We start from the raw sequence: 18,916 nt of genomic DNA, 5'->3' as shown, positions 1-18,916 counted from the left end.
AAAATAGGAGCAACATTCTACACACACACACACCTTCAAAATGAGGGGTGTTCAGGTTTTTTAAATGCAAAATTGAAAGAAATACGTCAAGTTTATATTGACCAAATTTTGACCGTATCACCCTTTATCAATTCTAATGTAGGTTTGTTTTAAGTGAAAACAATCGGTTCTTTGACACAAGCGTTAAAGGTTGAGTTACATATCATGCGTTAATCCGTGCGTTGATGGAAGGGTTGATTTTTTTCAGTTTGAAGCACTCTAACAAAACTATTGCTTTCAAAAAGAAAATTCAACTCTTCAATCAACAGACGCATTAACGCATGGTATGTAACTCAACCTTTATATTTGTTTCTCATTTTAATACAAAGCGTAGTATTCTCAGATATCACAAGATCGGCATGTTTTGTTTCTTTTTTTGCCATTCAACATGCAAACATTTTTTAAGTGTAGTATCTTCCAGAACATTTCATTGGATAGTCACCATGCGAGAAACTAGAAGATTTATATTCACCATACTAAATCACCCAAGAAGTCATCTCAAACGAAATGACTTAGTAAGATTTTTGTGTAAGAAATTGAGAGATAATCATCAAGGCAACAAAACAGAAACAATAAGGTACAAAGAAAAAAAAAAAATAGCTCATAATGTCTGTCGCACATGCGCACAACATCAGCAATAAAGATCAAACGACGTTGCATATGTCTTCGAACACATTGCAATGATACAGTGTTTATAAGGTGACGCTTATAAACTATGCTGCCTCTAGATTCTCTTCCATTAGAAGAAGATCTTCAACAACACTGAATACGCAGAAACGATGCTAGCGACAATGGCGAACTTTAGGTTTGACTCTGTTGTATGGAGTCTGGCTATCTAGTGGATATGCGGCAGCAGCAGCCGCTTGCTAACTTCTATAGAGTTGTTGGTGGTGACTACGATGGGGAACCGGTGTCGTTACTAAAGAAGAAGACGAGATCTTGTAATTCATACTAGATGTTGCTGTTACTCTTATGGCAGAGGTTGGCCGACAGTTAGCAGCAATTGTTGCTGCCACGGCTTCTGTAGCTGAGGATGATGATGATGACGATGGGCTTTAGTGGTTTCCTTTTGATTTCAAAAGTTTATTTCGATTTGAAAACGTTAGCTATTAGGTCGTTTCTCGCGCTTCATATTTTTGGTGCGTCTTGCAACGCGGGTAAATAATTTGATGGGTTTTTTTCAAACTTTTGAGGAACTTGGATATTGCGTTTTGGAAAATCATGATTCGCTCTTTTATGTAATGAACTTAAAAAACTATTAAGTAAAACGCCCAAATTTTTCGCTAAACGATTTTCATTCTAAAACATATGGACCGGTGATGGATGAACTGAAGACCCAGCAACCGACTTACTATCAATCTGTGTGGTATTGTTTCATCATTCATTCACAGTCGTATGTGATTAAAGATCTTTGTTGCTCTGATGTTACTGTTGAGTGTTTTTAATCACCGAAAAAATGTTTAAATTTGAATAAACAACAACTACAACAATAATAAATTCGATTTCCACATGAGTGAATGCGTATGGAGGAAAAAACGTTCATTTTACAATTTTCCTTTTGAGTAAACCCTAAACCATAACAACAACAATACTAAAAAAATAGTTTAATTATTCTGCAATAAAAAAGATATTCAAAGCAAAGCCATCTTCAAAAAACCTAAAAAAAGTGATTGAAATGTTTTTGAAAAAATGATTGTGACAAAGGAAAACTCAAAAAAATAAAAACAAAAAACAAAAACAACTGATTGCATAAATGCGAAAAATATTTGACGCCTTCAACTTTTCCGCTTATGAAATTGAAAAAAACGAAGAAGGCGTTTGATTGTTTGCCCTCCATTTGTGTTTCTGTGCTGCAGAAAGGAAGTGCTTAATTGTGTATTTTTCTATTTTCCAGTGATTTGAGAAAAATTAAATAAAACAACCTTAATTTTTGGAAAACGTTTTATTCTTTGGATAACCATCTTCATAACTTGGATTAACATGATTTTCAAGTGCAATATGTTACGGATTAATTTATACATGTGCACTTTTATATGTGGTAAGTTAAATAAAATAAAAATAAAAGCCAGTAAAGCAATAGTTAAGACGACTATGTTATGCCCTACACCAAAAATGAAAAACTGTATCAGAAAATCTACAAGTCAATAGAGGTACAAGTAGTTTGCAATTCTTTTGCTAATCGCAATGGCTACTTCCAACCAAATACAACGTATATTTATATGATAAGGGTGAAATTCTGCCTGGATGTTGTAAGCGTTACGTGTCGGCCTTTAATAATGAAGCAATAGTCCTGAGATTTGCAAAAATTAGTTTGTTGTCTGAAGATAGCTTAAGTTCTCATATACTCGTATACCCCGATCTATTTCCTAAACAATTTTATTTCCTCACTAATATTCCGCAAGTTGGAAAAAAATTTGAACACAACTGGTGAAATTCTTTATTATCAATGAGTACAGCCCGTTTGTACTCATTGTTGTTTCATATGTTTGGTTATAAAAATTATATGGTTGGAATTAAAATTTTTTAACACATTGTTTTTAAGTGCAAGCATATAATGTTCATAAACTAGCATAACATGTTTGTGACATATATGTTAATATGTTAGAACATATTATGTTTGGATGCAAATTATTAATTTAGAAACACAAAGAAAATTTCATTAAATTTTTTTCCTCCAGTGTATCCCTAAGGTGAAACATAATATGTTTGAACAATACAAACAATATCTTGTTTGGACCAATCCTGAAAGTATATATGCTTGCATCAAAATGTATATATTACAGAAGCGATTTTTTTATTCTTATTAACGTAGAATTTGATATAGGTTCATAACACAAAAAAATATTTTTCTGATTCAATCACGAAATTAATTGATCCAATTAATTTTTTAATTGAAATGTCTTCAATCACAGAAATGATAGTATCAATTAAAAAATTAATTGACAGTCAATTAAAAATTAATTGATCCAATTAAAAACTTAATTGATACTATTAATTTGTGTGATTGATTTTTATTTCAATTAAAAAATTTGTTGAATCAATTAAATTTTTAATTGAATATTTTTTTAACTCAATTATGATTTTAATTGGAACAATTTTCGTAAATTTTTTTTCTGTGAACCGAGTAGGGCGAACAATTTGTGGTCGATTTTTGTCTAGGTAAAGAAATATGTCTATATAAACTACACTCAAAAAAAGTTTACTTGGATCCAAAGATTTTGACCTTCCCTTGAGGTTTTTGGTATTGATTCCTAGTCAAAGACGCGGCTTCTTTAAAATAAAGACATTTTTAGCGACGTATTTGGCCTTAAATTTAGGATTAATAAAATTAAAGTTACACTCAAAAAAAGTGAACTTTCTATTTCACTAAAGCCATAGATTTTCTGTGTTTAGAAAAAATCCTTTACTCTAATAATTTTTTGCGTATGTTAGTTAAGTGAATTAAAAAAAGGGAAAAATTATACACAAATTAAGCATAAAGATTTTCTAAATTCGTATTTCTCACAAAATAGTTCATTATTTTTTTTAAATTTGAACTTCGTATGTCACTAAAGACATTCTTGCAATTTTGAACTCCATTTTTTTCCTTCAAACTACAAAATTTTCATTAACAAGTGAAACAAATTATTTATGTCTAATAAATTTTCTTGAATTTGTCGAAAAATATTTATTTATTTTTGTGATATCGGCGTGGTGCTAGCGTTTGTAATACTGTTTAGTTAAAAATTTCTAAAAATATTTAAAATTTTCTAAAATTAACCAAAAGTTTTCTTCCTGATGGGTTCACTGTTTTTTCAGTGTAGGATTCAAATCACATTTATCGAATATTCATTCTATTTTTCCGGTATATTAATAAAGCTATTCACGTACAAACAAATGCCAGTTTAAAAATCCAAATTTTAACGGATACCTTAAAGTTCAAAATGTTTTTTTAATTCCAAAAAAAAAAAACTTTAAACGAGAGATACTAAATCCTCAAAATAAGTCTTAGCCTATATTCGAAGCGTTTTTATCTTTTCAATAGCTTAACAATATCAATTCCTTAATCTTCATGTCCAATTAGTTCGTATTAAAATTGTAATAATATGTAAAGATTCAATGTTTCAGATAATTTAAGGGCGACTTCTTTAATTCAAAAATGTGTTTTTTTACTTTACTTGCCTTAGTTCAAAGACATGCGACTTTATCGGAGGGATGCAAATTTACAAAATTTGTGTCCTAAATTTAACGAAAACATTTTTGAAAAAAAAAATTATAAATTTTATTTTAATTAAAATTTCATTATTTTAAAGTCCTTAATATTTTGAAAATTGCACATCCTCAAAATTAGGTTGCGTAATCTTTAATATTACGTAAATATTTTTTTCAGTGTATATATATTCGTGATCAGGCGGAAATTCTAAAACGATCTAACGACGATAGTATGTCTCTCTGGCTGTCTGTTGTAGTCACGCTACAAGTTTTAATGATGAAGCTAACAAGCCGAAATTTTACCGAAACTCGAAGGTATAGCCCCCATATAGACCGATCTCCTGATTTGATTTCTTGAGAAAATGAGGAAATTTTCATACGATTTTCATGCTCGTGGTAGAGGTATTTTAGGTCCATGAAAATCTGTGTTTTGATTAGATCACATGTAGACCGATCCCGCAGTTTGAATTGTTGAGTGCATAGAAGCAGCAATATTCATCATATTTGCTTGAAATTTTAAATCTACAAGTATATTAGGTTCGTCAAGAGCTGTACTAGATTTGGTATATATGGGTCCATGTTTTGATACAGCCTCCTTATAGACCGATCTCCCGGTTTGACTTCTTGAGAGCATGTATGCCACATTTTGCATCCGTTTTTCATGAAAGGGAAATTAAAAGGTATTTTAGGATCATGAAGAGATGTGTTGGTATATATCGGCCCGTGTTTTATATATAGCCCCCATGTAGACCGAAATCCCAATTTAACTTCTTGAGGGTATGGACATGGTAATTTTCATTCTATTTGGTTGAAATTTGAAATATAGAGAAATTTTAGGTTCATAAGGAGCCGTCCCGAATTTGGTATTTCATGAGGACATGTTTTGATATTTCATGAGGACATGGAAACCGCAATTTTTATCTAAATTACTTGAAATTTGAAACCAAGAGGCATTTTAGGTTCGTACACGCAGAGAAGAAACATGATTGTCACAATCATATTTGAAGAACAAAATAATATGATAGGAGCTATTTTTGCGGCGACCATGTAACATTTTCACCTGCAACCATGTTGGCTCAGTGAACATGGTTCTAAGAAAAAAATTTTTTTCTCGACTAAAATGTTATTATATTGATAAAAATAATTTTGTTTCCATTAAAAGACAATGGTCATGATCTAAAATGTTATGGTATTCGTCAAAAATGTTTTTGTTCCAGTTAACAGACATCATGTAACTGCAAAAAAAAGTATACCGTATATCAAAATGCAGACCAAAAAACAGGTACATTTTTTCAAGTACACTTTCCTTTTTTGTGTTCATATAAAACCACGTGCCACTTCTATAGATTAACACAAACACACAGTAATTCTGTATTCTCCGTCCATTCCAAGAAACAATCAACACACGACTGACGCGCAAAATGAAAATCGTGTGTACCTGCTCAATGCTTTTATAAAATTCATTCCGCTGAAAAAAAATTGAAAAATTAAATGGTCACCAAAACAATGTACATGGTCTTTAGGGTCATGTAATGGTTCTAGATATGTCTATACGTAACCTATAAAAATACTTTTTTCTCTGCAAAACAGTAAAAAAATTGAATGGTCATGTACATGATTTTCCCGACCATGTAATGGTCTCAAATTATATCATTTAAATAATAGAACATGTTTGCGGCATTTGAGAACCATTTAAATGCTTATTGCCAACATATATTTTTCTCCGCTCGAAAATTATTTTTACAAAGACAAAATACATGGTTTTCTCGAAAATTACCTATTCTAGATAAGCATTAAATGGATGCGGCAACTATGTCCAAACATGTTTTTTCTGTGCGTGTAAAGAGCTGTAAAAGATTTAGTATATATCGGAGCATATTTTGATATATCCCCTATATTAACTGATCTCTCAATTTGAATTCAATTTTTATACAAGTTTTCTGAAATAAGAAATCTAGAGGTCTAAAAAGAGCTGTGTCGAATTTTTAGGGTATCGAAGGAAGGAAAAATTCCCGGTTTTACTTCTCGTGCTCAATCGAGTAGTGCGGGTAAAATTTTATAGAATTTTGCTTGCAAATAATATGATTTTCTGGCACGCTTAGACGAGATGTTTAAGATTTATCTAAAACTCAAATAAAAATGTGATGTAGCCTCCATGTAGAAACATTATCTTCGGGCCACAGTGGTGCACTGGTTAGCATGCCCGCCTTGCATACACAAAGTCGTGGGTTCGATTCCTGCTTCTACCGAACACCAAAAAGTTTTACAGCGGTGGATTATCCCACCTCAGTAATGCTGGTGACAATTCTGAGGGTTTCAAAGCTTCTCTAAGTGGTTTCACTGCAATGTGAAACGCCGTTCGGACTCACTATAAAAAGGAGGTCCCTTGTCATTGAGCTTAAGATGGAATCGTGCAGCATTCAGTGGTAAGAGAGAAGTTCATCAACGTGGTAACACAATGGACTGAATAGTCTAAGTGAGCCTGATACATCGGGCTGCCACCTAACCTAGCCTATCTTCGGGAAGCGTACCATATGAATCGATCTACTTGAGAGAGTATCTCTCTCCCCATGAAACTCTATACAAGTAGCTCGCTATGACGGCATATAAAATTCGGCCCAGCCGAATCTTATATGTGATCATTATAGACAACACATAGATGTATGCGATGTTGGCCCTAATAGCTTCTCCTCGTATGTCCTCAATTTTTTTCTATTTTCTTCATGGTCACCAAAAAACCCCAATCATATTATCTTGCTCTTAGAATATGATCGTGACAACCATGTTTCTTCTCAGCGTGAACTCTGCAAAATGAAACATATTTTTAGGATATTCTGGTAAAATCCCCTTCTTAAAATTAATATAGACAAATACCGGAAGTTCGAATATTTTATAATGTGGAAAAAACAAAATCTTGATATATTAAATATAATTTGTCCAAAGGATCATTGTTTTGTCATTATCATTCATCTCTTAAGATAAATTCATCTCTTATTAATAAATTCTTCATATATGAACGATCTTTTGCTAAGCCATTCCCATCCTCATCGTTTTATTACCATTGCCTCAAGCTATAAGAATTCAATGCTATTCGCAAATCCCTAGATTATCGTTAACATTTTAACACCTGTTACTTTATTCATATGAATCTTAACTCGAAGACGATGTGCAGATAATTGCAAAATAATTTGATTAAGTATTCTTTTAAAATTTTCTCATACATTAGCTCTTCAACACTGTTATAGCCATCAATGGGTGTTTGTTTTTTCAGCAATAACAGCTATAATTATTTCATTCATTCATCCGTCCGTTAAAAAAAAAGTGGCTGATGAAACTCCGCCACAACAATCTGACTGCATTCCAAGCGAAAAAATCTCTGATAAGTACTGCCGCAATGATAGATTTGAAGATTTGTAAAAAGGCCTTCAGCCTATGTCTGTCTACCAATGATAATACTGCTACTTAACCACCAACGCCGATTTGAATTTAATGATACCACCAAACCAAATACATTAGACCATGTATAGGAAACGAAACATCTTGAAGAAAATGACATCGACAATTATATTTTCTTAAGAATCACTTATGAGTCAAAAAATAGCAGATAGTTGAAGTAATTTTTTTACCAATTAGAACCGTGGTTTAAAAGTGCTGTCAAATTATGACAATTATCGATAATTCATTTATTCGTTCGATAATTCATTTATTAATTTCATTTATTCGAGTGAAGGAAATAATTGGATATAGGGAATTGCAGGTATGTCTTAGGAAAAAAAGTTAGGCTCTATTCTAGTTATTTATTTCCTCATAGATATTTTAATGTAATCCGGCGTTTTTAGACAAACGATGTAAAATATTTTCCGAATTTAGGATAAACAATGCAACGGTTGTCTCCAATCTGTTTTATTTGCTTTAATGAAAAGAATACGTTTTTTTTAATTTCGTTCCTTCCAAAAGAAAACTATGCTTTCAGTGTATGTGAAATCAACCGTGGTGCAATGGTTAGCATGCCCGCCCTGCATACACAAGGTCGTGGGTTCGATTCCTGCTTCGATCGAACACCAAAAAAGTTTTCAGCGGTGGATTATCCCACCTCAGTAATGCTGTTGACATTTCTGAGGGTTTCAAAGCTTCTCAAAGTGGTTTCACTGCAATGTGGGACGCCGTTCGGACTCGGCTATAAAAAGGAGGTCCCTTGTCATTGAGCTAAGCATTGAATCGGGCAGCCCTCAGTGATAAGAGAGAAGTTCACCAATGTGCTATCACAATGGACTGAATAGTCTACGTGAGCCTGATACATCGGGCTGCCTCCTAACCTAATCTAACCTAACAATAAAATACTCAAAATTTTATAACTAATTCCTTGCATAGTGTAACACGCCGGAATCGCCTATTTCTTAATATCAATTCGGCAGCACTACGAGGATTTTGATGTCCTGGGTACAGGCTTTTCCATCTCCGATTTAAAGTTAGCTTAAAGATTTTACCAATAAACTCAAAATTGTAAAATATTTGGAAAACAGACATTTAAAAAGTTGTTCTTGATTTTGTAAAGATAGAGCTAAAGAATTGTTTTATTTTCTTCTAAACAAATGATGTTTCCTTTTGCCTTTAGATAATATAATTATTCTTTTTTAATAAATACATTTCGCCGGCCGTATTAAAATGGGCCCCAGGAAAATGAGCCCCAAAACCCAAATGCACGCAAAGAAAAAAAACGTTTGGAAAACGTGTACCGAAAACGTTTTTCTTTTGTTAGAGTTTTTTGAATTGCTTCGAAAATGTTAAACTTTTATCACCAAAAAAATTTGTTTGTTACATAATTTTTATTTTTTCAATAAAAAAAGTTATTTTTGAAATAACACAGTCCATTTCGTTTATATCAAACACTGTTCTTTTCTGACTTTAGGTCTTTAATAAGACAAATTTTACACTTCAAAATTTAATATAGTACAATGTAATGTTGAACATTTTTTCGGAATCTTCCGAATATATCTGGAATATATGTAAAAAAACAAAAGCAAAAAAAAAAACTTGGCCGAAGCAGGGATCGAACCCACGACCCTTGGCATGAGAGTCGGACGTAGCTACCACTGCTCCACGGTGCCAAACTAAATGTTTGTTTCTGTTAAATAAACTTTGTTTATTCGGTTCGTGGGCGCCGCAAGCTATGCTATATAAATATAACTTATATGGATATTTATCTATTGATGACCATAACAGGTACATAGCTCAGTGGTTAGTGTGTTGGCTTACAATGTGCATGGTCCGCGGTTCGATTCTCCGTCCAGGCGAAAGGTAAAAAAAATTTTAAAAATTTATAAAATCGTATAATTTCTTCTACATTGTTGGTATTACAGGAAAAGGTGTTAAGAACTAAAAATCCTCGTGGATGTGAGAAAGATGTGAGGGACAATGCAATTAGCAAGAAAATAATGTTTTTTTGAGCTAGTCTTTATGAAATTGTTTTTACATCCTGGAAAAGAATAAACGTTAAAAGTATATACTTTTCTTCCAAATACACTTCCTTACAGCGAAAAGCAAATGAGAAACGAACTTTGTTTGTCTAAAATTTCGTTTGGGAGGAAAGAATTATTTTTTTGCGTGTGAGACAAGGCCACAAATGTGATCCGACGTTTTATAATGAATATGAGCCCCAACAAAATCTAACTAAGGCATGAATATCGACCTCAAAATAAAATTTGGGCTCATACTCTCTTTGATTTAAATGATCGTGTGAACATTATGGTACATTTTCACACGGTGAAAATATGAAGTTTTAAGAAAAAAAAATCGCGTTAGTCTACTTTGCCCCTATGTTCTGGTTTATTAATTCGCAAAACGCAAAATTTTGGATTGTCAATAACTTCTGAACCATTCCATATTTTGCCAAAAAAATTCTTCCAATAAATTTCCTTATCCATAAGAATAGTGTGTTGAAATTTCGTGTTAGATATCTTTCTAGTTCGGAAAATAGAGGTTAAGGAAAATTTTGCGTTTTGCGAATTCGTAAACCAGAACATGGGGGTTGGATCCTGTATATAGGAGAAAGTTTTAAAACCCCAACCGAAGGCGGGCCACTCAAACAAAACTCAAATCCGGTGAGGTATACTGCTTTCGCAACAACAAAAGAGTGCATAGTTGCCACCATTGTCAAATCCAAGCATGCAAAATAGGCACATATGAAAACGAAGCACAATCCCAAAAAAGAAATTTCGCTTGAAATATTGGGGTTTATTTTCATTGTGCAACCAGCCTCAATATTAAAATTAAGTTATTTTCCAATAAGCATAACAATTTGGTGTTGTTGTTTTCCATATAATTTTTGGGGTCTTATTTCATTAAGATTTTGGGGCCAATGTCGATCACAAAAATGTATACATGTTCTGGATCCGAGCTTATACACACAAAATTTGGAAGTTGTTCCAACGGCACAATTTTTGACAGTACTCCCAAAAATCTCCTCCCACACTGAAAAAAATATTGTCGTGAGGTTAAAGATTTCATGTCTTTAAAATACGAATGCAAATTTTGCCTAGCATAGAAGACGCATTTCTCTAATATAAAGTTTTTTTCCTTGTCCAAAAGTCGATAAACTTTTCAATGAAGTCAGTTATAATTATAATTAAGTGATTTCACTTAAAAATGGGTATCATAACATGAAAGAAAAAATGTGTTGGCTAAGGTCAACTTGACTTTAGTAATTCAGAAAAATTCTTTAAATTTAATGAAATTGTCTTTAAATTTGTTGGTTTTTTGCATCTTGACTACAAAGCAAAAAATCGTTCAAAAATAGGACATGTTTTTCAACACTTTATTTTAAAGATGTGTTTTACTTGAAACATAGCATAATTTCTCTGGATCTCGAGTCTTAATTTGGAAAATACAGTTGTCGTTAACTCGTTTTTAAAGGACTTTGATAGCATTTGAAGAAACAAAACTGAAAAAGCGCAAAATTTAAATTTGCTTCCTAGAAGCAAGTACACAAAGCCCAAATTTAAAAGAGAATTGTGTCTTAAAAGTATCCTTACTTGTATTCTGCGCTTCTTTGGCTCGGAATCAATACCAAAATTTTTAAAATAAGGACAAAATCTTTGGAACCGTGCATGCTTTTTTTCAGTGTGTGCAAAATTTCAATTAAATCGGCAAATTAGAGTAAAACTCTGGCTTCTGGGGCCATATAAGTCTGTATCGGGCGAAATATATATATGGGAGCTATATGTAAATCTGAACCAATTTCTTCCAAAATCAATAGGGTTTTATTCCAAACATATACTTGTGCCAAATTTGAAGTCGATTGGACTAAAACTGCGACCTAGACTTTGATCACAAAAATGTGTTCACAGACAGACGGACGGACGGACAGACGGACATGGCTAGGGTAAAACTCTGGCTTATGGGGCCATATAAGTCCATATCGGGCGAAATATATATAAGGGAGCTATATCTAAATCTGAACCGATTTCTTCCAAAATCAATAGGGTTCTATTACAAAAATGTGTTCACGGACAGACGGACATGGCTATATCGACTCAGGAGCCCACCCTGAGCATTTTTGCCAAAGACACCATGTGTCTATCTCGTCTCCTTCTGGGTGTTGCAACCATATGTACTAACTTATAATACCCTGTTCCACAGTGTGGCGCAGGGTATAAAAAGAAACATAGCGAATCACCAAAATCTAACAAAGAAAACTTAGGTTCTGTTTATTCCACGCCATACGAAGGGCGCACACCGAAAAAAAAGTTTACTATTGTTTACGAAAAATGAACTAACCCATAGTAAGAATGACCATGATTTGGCGCCAAAGATTTTTTTCATCTAGAGAAGTTCATGATTTTCTTATAAATAAGTTTATGTATTGCATCGTATTTTAGTTCATTCTTACTACGCTGAGGGAAGAATGTACTTACACTCATTCAAAATATTCCTGCTATCCGGAAAAATGAACAAGTTTTTGGGAATCCTATATTTAGAAATTGGTTTCAAATAAACTATTTATCAGTATAATTTTCAAAGAAGTAAATAAATTTAGGAATTAAAGGTACAACAAGCCTGTATACAACTAAGAAATTTTTCGTACAATATAAGACAATTTTTCATAACTACCAGTATTTTATTTCAAAAAATTATTATTATATTACATAAAACTATGGCTTATGATATACAATAAAAGAAATGTTTTTATTTGTACGCTGTATGTTGTTACTTTTAGTAATTGCTTCTTCAAAAGAGTAATATTCTATGTTAGTAGAATGAAACTAATTAATATCAATTTCCATTTTCTATCCATATGAAAGATATATGCCATAAGTTGCTATTTTCATTTCATTTTTGTCCAATTTCACCGATTTCGCTAGTTTTTGTTGTGTGGATTTGCGTCATAAGCCTCTGAAGTTAAAAAGGTATATGAAATATAAAAATATTATCAAATTCTATGGTATTTTGATCTTTAACTTACAAGAGAATTTTCTTAGAGCCAATAGGGATATCAGTTTAGATAGCATTAAACAGTAAGAAGATTCCAAAAAATACCATTAGATTTGCTGTCATCCTGCAAATGAAAATTATTTTTAATAAATAGAAATTTTGGCTTTATTACAAATGGACGAAAAACTTACCACATTGAAAAAAATCATCCAATTACTACATTAGTGGAATCATATCCATGCACAAATGGGACATTTTTGAAATCCTTCTCAGAATATAAATGAAATAAAAATATTATAAAATTAGATATAATTTCCACTTGTCAATATAGCATTTAGTATTTATGGTGGATATTAAGTTCGAGTTTAGTGGCTAAAATCCCAATTTTTCATGATTAGTTTTCTTTAGAAATACATGGGAACAAAATTGAACCGTTTTTGTGTTCATTTAAAATTTATATCAAATTTTTAGTAATTTGAGGTTGCTGAATCCAAATTTACACTTGTTTTTTTAAGAGCTCGACTTTTTGAGATATACGGTTATGTTCAAAATTAAGGCACTTCCGCTATATATATTGGAATAACTTGAAAACAATTCATCATATTAAATTAAAAAACAGCGTTCTACATAAGCTTAAAAACGATTTTCTGTTCTTAATCGTGTAATCCATTTAAAGAATATAAACTTTATAAAAAACTTGTTTCGAGCTATTCTCCATCAAGTTATATTTAAATTTGCATCGAAGGCGTATAATTTTATACTTTTCTTACTGATTTATTTCTGATTTTAGCACCTAAACTCGAACTTAGTACACACCTTAAGGACTCGCTATAACATAAAAATATAGACTCAAAAAATTGTACTGTGATCCAGATGTAGAGTAAATATAGATCATTTTATTACCACTCATTATGAATATTTTTATGTAAACCAATTTAAAACCGCACTAATTTTAAATTATTAATAGAAATATACAGTTTCTTAATATGTGATTTATTTTAGAGTTATTTATTTTTTATCAATATAAAGTGTTTTTGTTTTCTCTAACATCACACCATTCACTTATCAGTTTCTAAAATGTTACGAAATAAATGTATTTTTATTAATAAACACAAATACCGCACGCAAGCGCACCACGTGTGCGCTTCATAAATGCATCAACAGAACTGAATGCACCAATAAAACTCAAAGACACAAATAGTCATAAAGGACACATATGTAAAGAAAAACAACTCCACACACACATGATCCCTTTCTGATCTCGCTATTGCAACAAAACAACTATCACCACAAAAGATACCAACAACACACATTCCATAACATCATCGCAATAACAAACACAAACAAAAAAAAAGATGATGCAATAATTTCATAATTTCTTCTCACTTCAATTTCCAGTATCACGTTTATTGATTAGTTGGTATTCTATCTATAGGATAAGGTAAAATATATACAAAATTTACGAGGAATCCATAAAAAATTATATACACCCGTCAAGGATTAAATTAACTACTTTTTATTCTACTTTATCTAAAATTTTCAATGTGAGGAAATATACTCCAACTTATAGTAAAAACCGAAATAAGCTGTAGGAAGCCGCCATACGAATCGGTACTGTGGTTAAGTTAATTTTTACTATAAAAATTTTTTTCCATACAAAAATTTTTCTTAGTAAATTGTCCACATTTCGTAGTAAGATTTTTATATTGCCTATGTCTTTTTATAATACAATCAACGATGCATTAACTATTGTATTGGAAATTTATTTAAGGAAAAATCCGTCCCATTTCGTAGTTAGTGAACTAAAAAACATTTACTGAATTTTTATAAGTTTTCCTTTAGCTAAGTTAATTTTCGAAGTGGTTACGAAAAATGAACTATATTACAGTAAATTTTTTGAACTATGTGGAAGTTAAACTGGTCCTAAAATTAACAAGACACCTTTTTTTCTGTGCAAATGGAACATTTGGGCTGGAAGCGGACACAGTATTTTATATTGGGGTCCAAGCGGTAATTTTTTCTCAAGTCATTTCGTGAGTACTCGGGCCTAAATTTTGCCCCTCATAATTGTCCTTTAGGTTAGGTTAGGTAAAGTTGGAGCCCGATATTTCAGGCTCACTTAGACTATTGAGTCCACAGTGGTAAACTTCTCTCTTATCACTGAGTGCTGCCCGATTCTATGTTAAACTCAATGACCTACATTTTATAGCCGAAACCTCCTTTTTATAGTCGAGTCTGATCGGCATTCCACATTGCAGTGAAACCACTTACACTCAAAAAAAGTTTACTTGGATCCAAAGATTTTGACCTTCCCTTAAGGATTTTGGTATTGATTCCGAGCCAAAGATGCGGCTTCTTTAAAATAAAGAAATTTTTTAGTGACCTATCTGGCTTTGAATCTAGGACCAATAAAATTAAAATTAGGATACATATCTCATTTATCAAATTTTCATTCTCTTTTCGCGGTTTATTAGAAATAAACAAACGGTACAAACAAATGTCAGTTTAAAAATCCAAATTATAACGGATACTTCAAAGTAAAAAATGTTTTCTTAATTCCAAAAACTTTAAACCAAAGACGCTAAGTCCTCAAACTAAGTCTTAGCCTATATTTGAAGCGTTTTTATCTTAAATCTAAAGTTTCAATATTTCAGTTAATTGAAGAGCAATTTCTTTAAATCAAAAATGTGTTTAAGGAAAATTAGCCTTAGTTCAAAGACATGGGACTTTCACAGAGGGACGCAAATTTACAAAATTTGTGTCCTAAATTTAATGAAAAAAAATTCTTTGCTTCGAGATTATAAACTTTCTTTGCTTCAAGATTATAAACTTTATTTTAAATTAAATGTCATTATTTTAAAGAAATTCCTTAATATTTTGTAAATTTCGCATCCTAAAATTTAGGTTGCGTAATCTTTAATATAACGTAAATATTTTTTTCAGTGTAGAGAAACTTTGAAACACTCAGAAATGTCACCAATATTACTGAGGTAGGATAATCCACCGCTGAAAAGCTGTTTGGTGTTTTGTCGACACTGTGGGTTTGAACCCACGACCCTGTGTATGCAAGGCGAGCATGCTAACCATTACACCACGGTGGCTCCCCTTATTGTCCCTTACTGATTAGGACATTATATCCCATAAATATAGAAATTATGAAGATGGTTCACCTTCGTATTGATCTACCATCCAATTTTATTACTTGAGTATTTAGAAGTAAATTTTCGTTCATAAATACATGGTTATCGAACTTACATTTTCATTTCTCGAGCATTTGAAAGACAATCACCGCCCTTTTGTGTGTCGAAATCTTATTGTAGCTTGCAAGCTCATATGACAAAATTGTATAATTTATTGTAGATTTTTGTGAGGAATTTTAAATTAAATTGGGAATTTTTGGGGACAAAAATTCCCAAATTGGGGAAAAGAGCCAGGACAATACTGCCAAAACTGTCTACTGTGCTATGTAACGGTAACATAATTGAATATAGAAAGAGTTTTCCATTTCAACATTTAACCCTCTAATGCCCAATCCCGTCTTTAGGCAGGCTTCGTTAAATCAGGAAGATTTTAGTAAAACACACTATAAGACAACAAAAATGGGAAAATAAAAAGAAAACTTACTCGTAGTTAAAACTGTTCAAGAGGCTTTGCAGCATATACTTAATTTTACCGTATAAATTTTTCCTGTTTAGTTTTCTTGCTTTTGTGTCGTTAACATTGAATATTTAATCAGCTGGCAAAAAAAATGGGACATTAGAGGGTTAAAAGCGACGGTAAAAAAATAAGCACTTCGAAAAGCGGACACCTCCCTTAGCTAGAGATCTGCTATATAATCTCATTAAAATTAACCTCTCGTAAATGAAACGTGTTTGTCCACTTTTGAGGGATTTCACTACATACATAATTTATTTTAATTACATACTCGGCAAACCACTGTGAAACAGCGTAATAAATTACCCATTTTTCCTGCGGTACACACAACACTAAAAGACAGTTTGACATCTCAACATTAATTGATATAAATACGGAAAATACTTAGGGTAACAACACTCTGTCACACTCCCAGATGATGGACATCAAACAAATTACCATAAAGTATCCACCACAACCGAAATCATGTATAACCATCAGTCTTATAGCTTGTAAGGAATGTCTTTTTAACACAACGCATTTGAAGCTGGGGGTCGTTCGCACTCATTACCCGCCATGAAAACAATTGGCGGTATTGGATTACACAGCGAAAAGTGTGTCTCAGATACCTCTAAACAAAGCAGAGCTACGATGATGTTGGCGGCGTGTGAATATTTTGCGGTGCTATTTGTGGTCATTGTTATTAATTATCGGCAATACCGTCGAGTACAAATGGGATTTTTTTTTGTTTGTGGCATAACTATCATCGGTAGTTGCTTACCTCCCTCCTTTCTATTGTTTCCATTGGACGTGGAGATGAATAGTTTTGGTTTCTGGTTAATTTTCTAAGCCAAGGTCTACAATTGGTTTTGTTTTTTTTTTCTTTGAGTTTTTTTTTTTGCAAATCATAAATATTTCACTTCATAGGTGTTTGCATTAATTGTGAATAGATTGGCAAAATTAATCATAACATAATGGATTACAAATTTGGAATAGAGTACATGTGTATTGGATATTAATTGCAATTGTTTATTAGTTGGAGAAATCACTTGAACTGTTTATATTTTGTAATTTATATAGTAACCTATATAACAGTGTGGCTGATATGTATTGCAACCAACTTCAGGTTTCTATCATTTCTAAACCGCTCGTCTGACGGCTGACAGATTTATTCCATTGCCATTTCATTTTATTGCTTATAAAAGCATTTTGATCTATTACATTCAGAAATAAAGTTATTTGTGATGATGTGATTCGAACGTGATAATGTGATTGCTTTATATATGTGGCGGACGATCGTTAGAGCATTCCAGCATCTAAATGTGAATAAATATTTTGTTTCTCATGCCATTGCTCGTTACCGTGATACTTGCAGAGTTGTGTTCACAGTTGGTAGAACTTTACAAAAAAAGGTAGATTTTTTAATGTTTGGTAGATTGTTAGAATTCTTGATGTTTTGGTACATTTTGCAAAATGTTCCTGTCCAACAAAGAGCTACTTCATAAATTTTCTATAGAAATTAAATTTTGACCGAATTTTCCATAGAAATAAAATTTTGACAAAAGTTTCTATAGAAATAAAATTTTGTTGTTTTTTTTATTTCAGCTTAAAACCATACATTGACTAAGCTACAAGTGTAGCTTAACCAACAGAGGAAAAGAATGGTTAATTGGTTAAGCTACACTTGTAGCTTAGTCAATGTATGGTTTTAAGCTGAAATAAAAAAACAACAACAATGGTTAAAGAACAAAGACCAACAATAACAAAACAAAACGAATGAAAGAAATAAAATGTTGACAAAATTTTGTTATAGAAATAACACTTTGACAAAATTTTCTATAGAAATATAATTTTGACAAAATTTTCTACAAAAATCAAATTAAAAAAAAATTTATAGAAATAAAATGTTGAAAAAAAATTTTATAGAAATCTATTTTTGACTAACTAAAATTTGACCAAAATTTTCTATAGAAACAAAATTTGGACAAAATTATTTACAAAAATAAAAATTGGACAAAATTTTCTGAAGAAATAAAATTTTAACAAAATTTTCTATATAAATAGAATTTTGACAAAATTTTCTATAGAACAAAACTCTTGGCAAAATTTTCTATAGAAATAAAATCTTGACAAAATTTTCTATAGAAATAAAATTTTGAGAAAATTTTCTATAGAAATAAAATTTGGAGAAAATTTTCTATAGAAATAAAATTTTGAGAAAATTTTCTATAAAAATAAAATTTTGACAAAGTTTTCTATAGCAATAACATTTAGACAAAATTTCGTCCAAATTTTCTATAAAAATCAAATTTTAACAAAATTTTCTATAGAAATACAATTTTGACAAAATAAAATTTGGCCAAAATTATCTATAAAAATAAAAATTGGCCAAAATTATCTATAAAAATAAAAAGTGGACAAAATTTTCTGAAAAAATAAAACTTTAATAAAATTTTCTGAAAAAATAAAATTTTAATAAAATTTTCTGAAGAAATAAAATTTTAAAAAAATTTTGGCAAAATTTTCTATAGAAATAAAATTTTGAGAAAATTTTCTGTAGATATAAAATTTTGACAAAATTTTTTGTAAAAATAAAATTTTGACAAAAGTTTGTATGAAAGAA

At 31.4% G+C, this 18,916-nt stretch overlaps 1 protein-coding gene across 2 annotated transcripts in view; it reads left to right on the top strand.

The window, feature by feature from the left end:
- Positions 1-1,103: 1,103 nt before the first annotated feature.
- The window catches only part of LOC142222079 (uncharacterized), a 60,298-nt gene continuing 42,485 nt past the window's right edge, over positions 1,104-18,916 (top strand). The window contains exons 1-2 of one of the 2 annotated variants that reach the window (XM_075292026.1): positions 1,104-1,196; positions 1,934-2,077. In XM_075292026.1, coding sequence (XP_075148141.1) covers positions 2,020-2,077 — 58 coding nt within the window. In that variant the 5' untranslated portion in view covers positions 1,104-1,196; positions 1,934-2,019. The remainder of the gene's footprint in view (positions 1,197-1,933; positions 2,078-18,916) is intronic. The other variant, XM_075292027.1, reaches the window with a different exon arrangement.

Source organism: Haematobia irritans, chromosome 1 (assembly GCF_050003625.1).
Source record: "Haematobia irritans isolate KBUSLIRL chromosome 1, ASM5000362v1, whole genome shotgun sequence".
Lineage (NCBI taxonomy): Eukaryota > Metazoa > Arthropoda > Insecta > Diptera > Muscidae > Haematobia > Haematobia irritans.
This window is presented reverse-complemented; position numbering and strand designations above follow the sequence as displayed.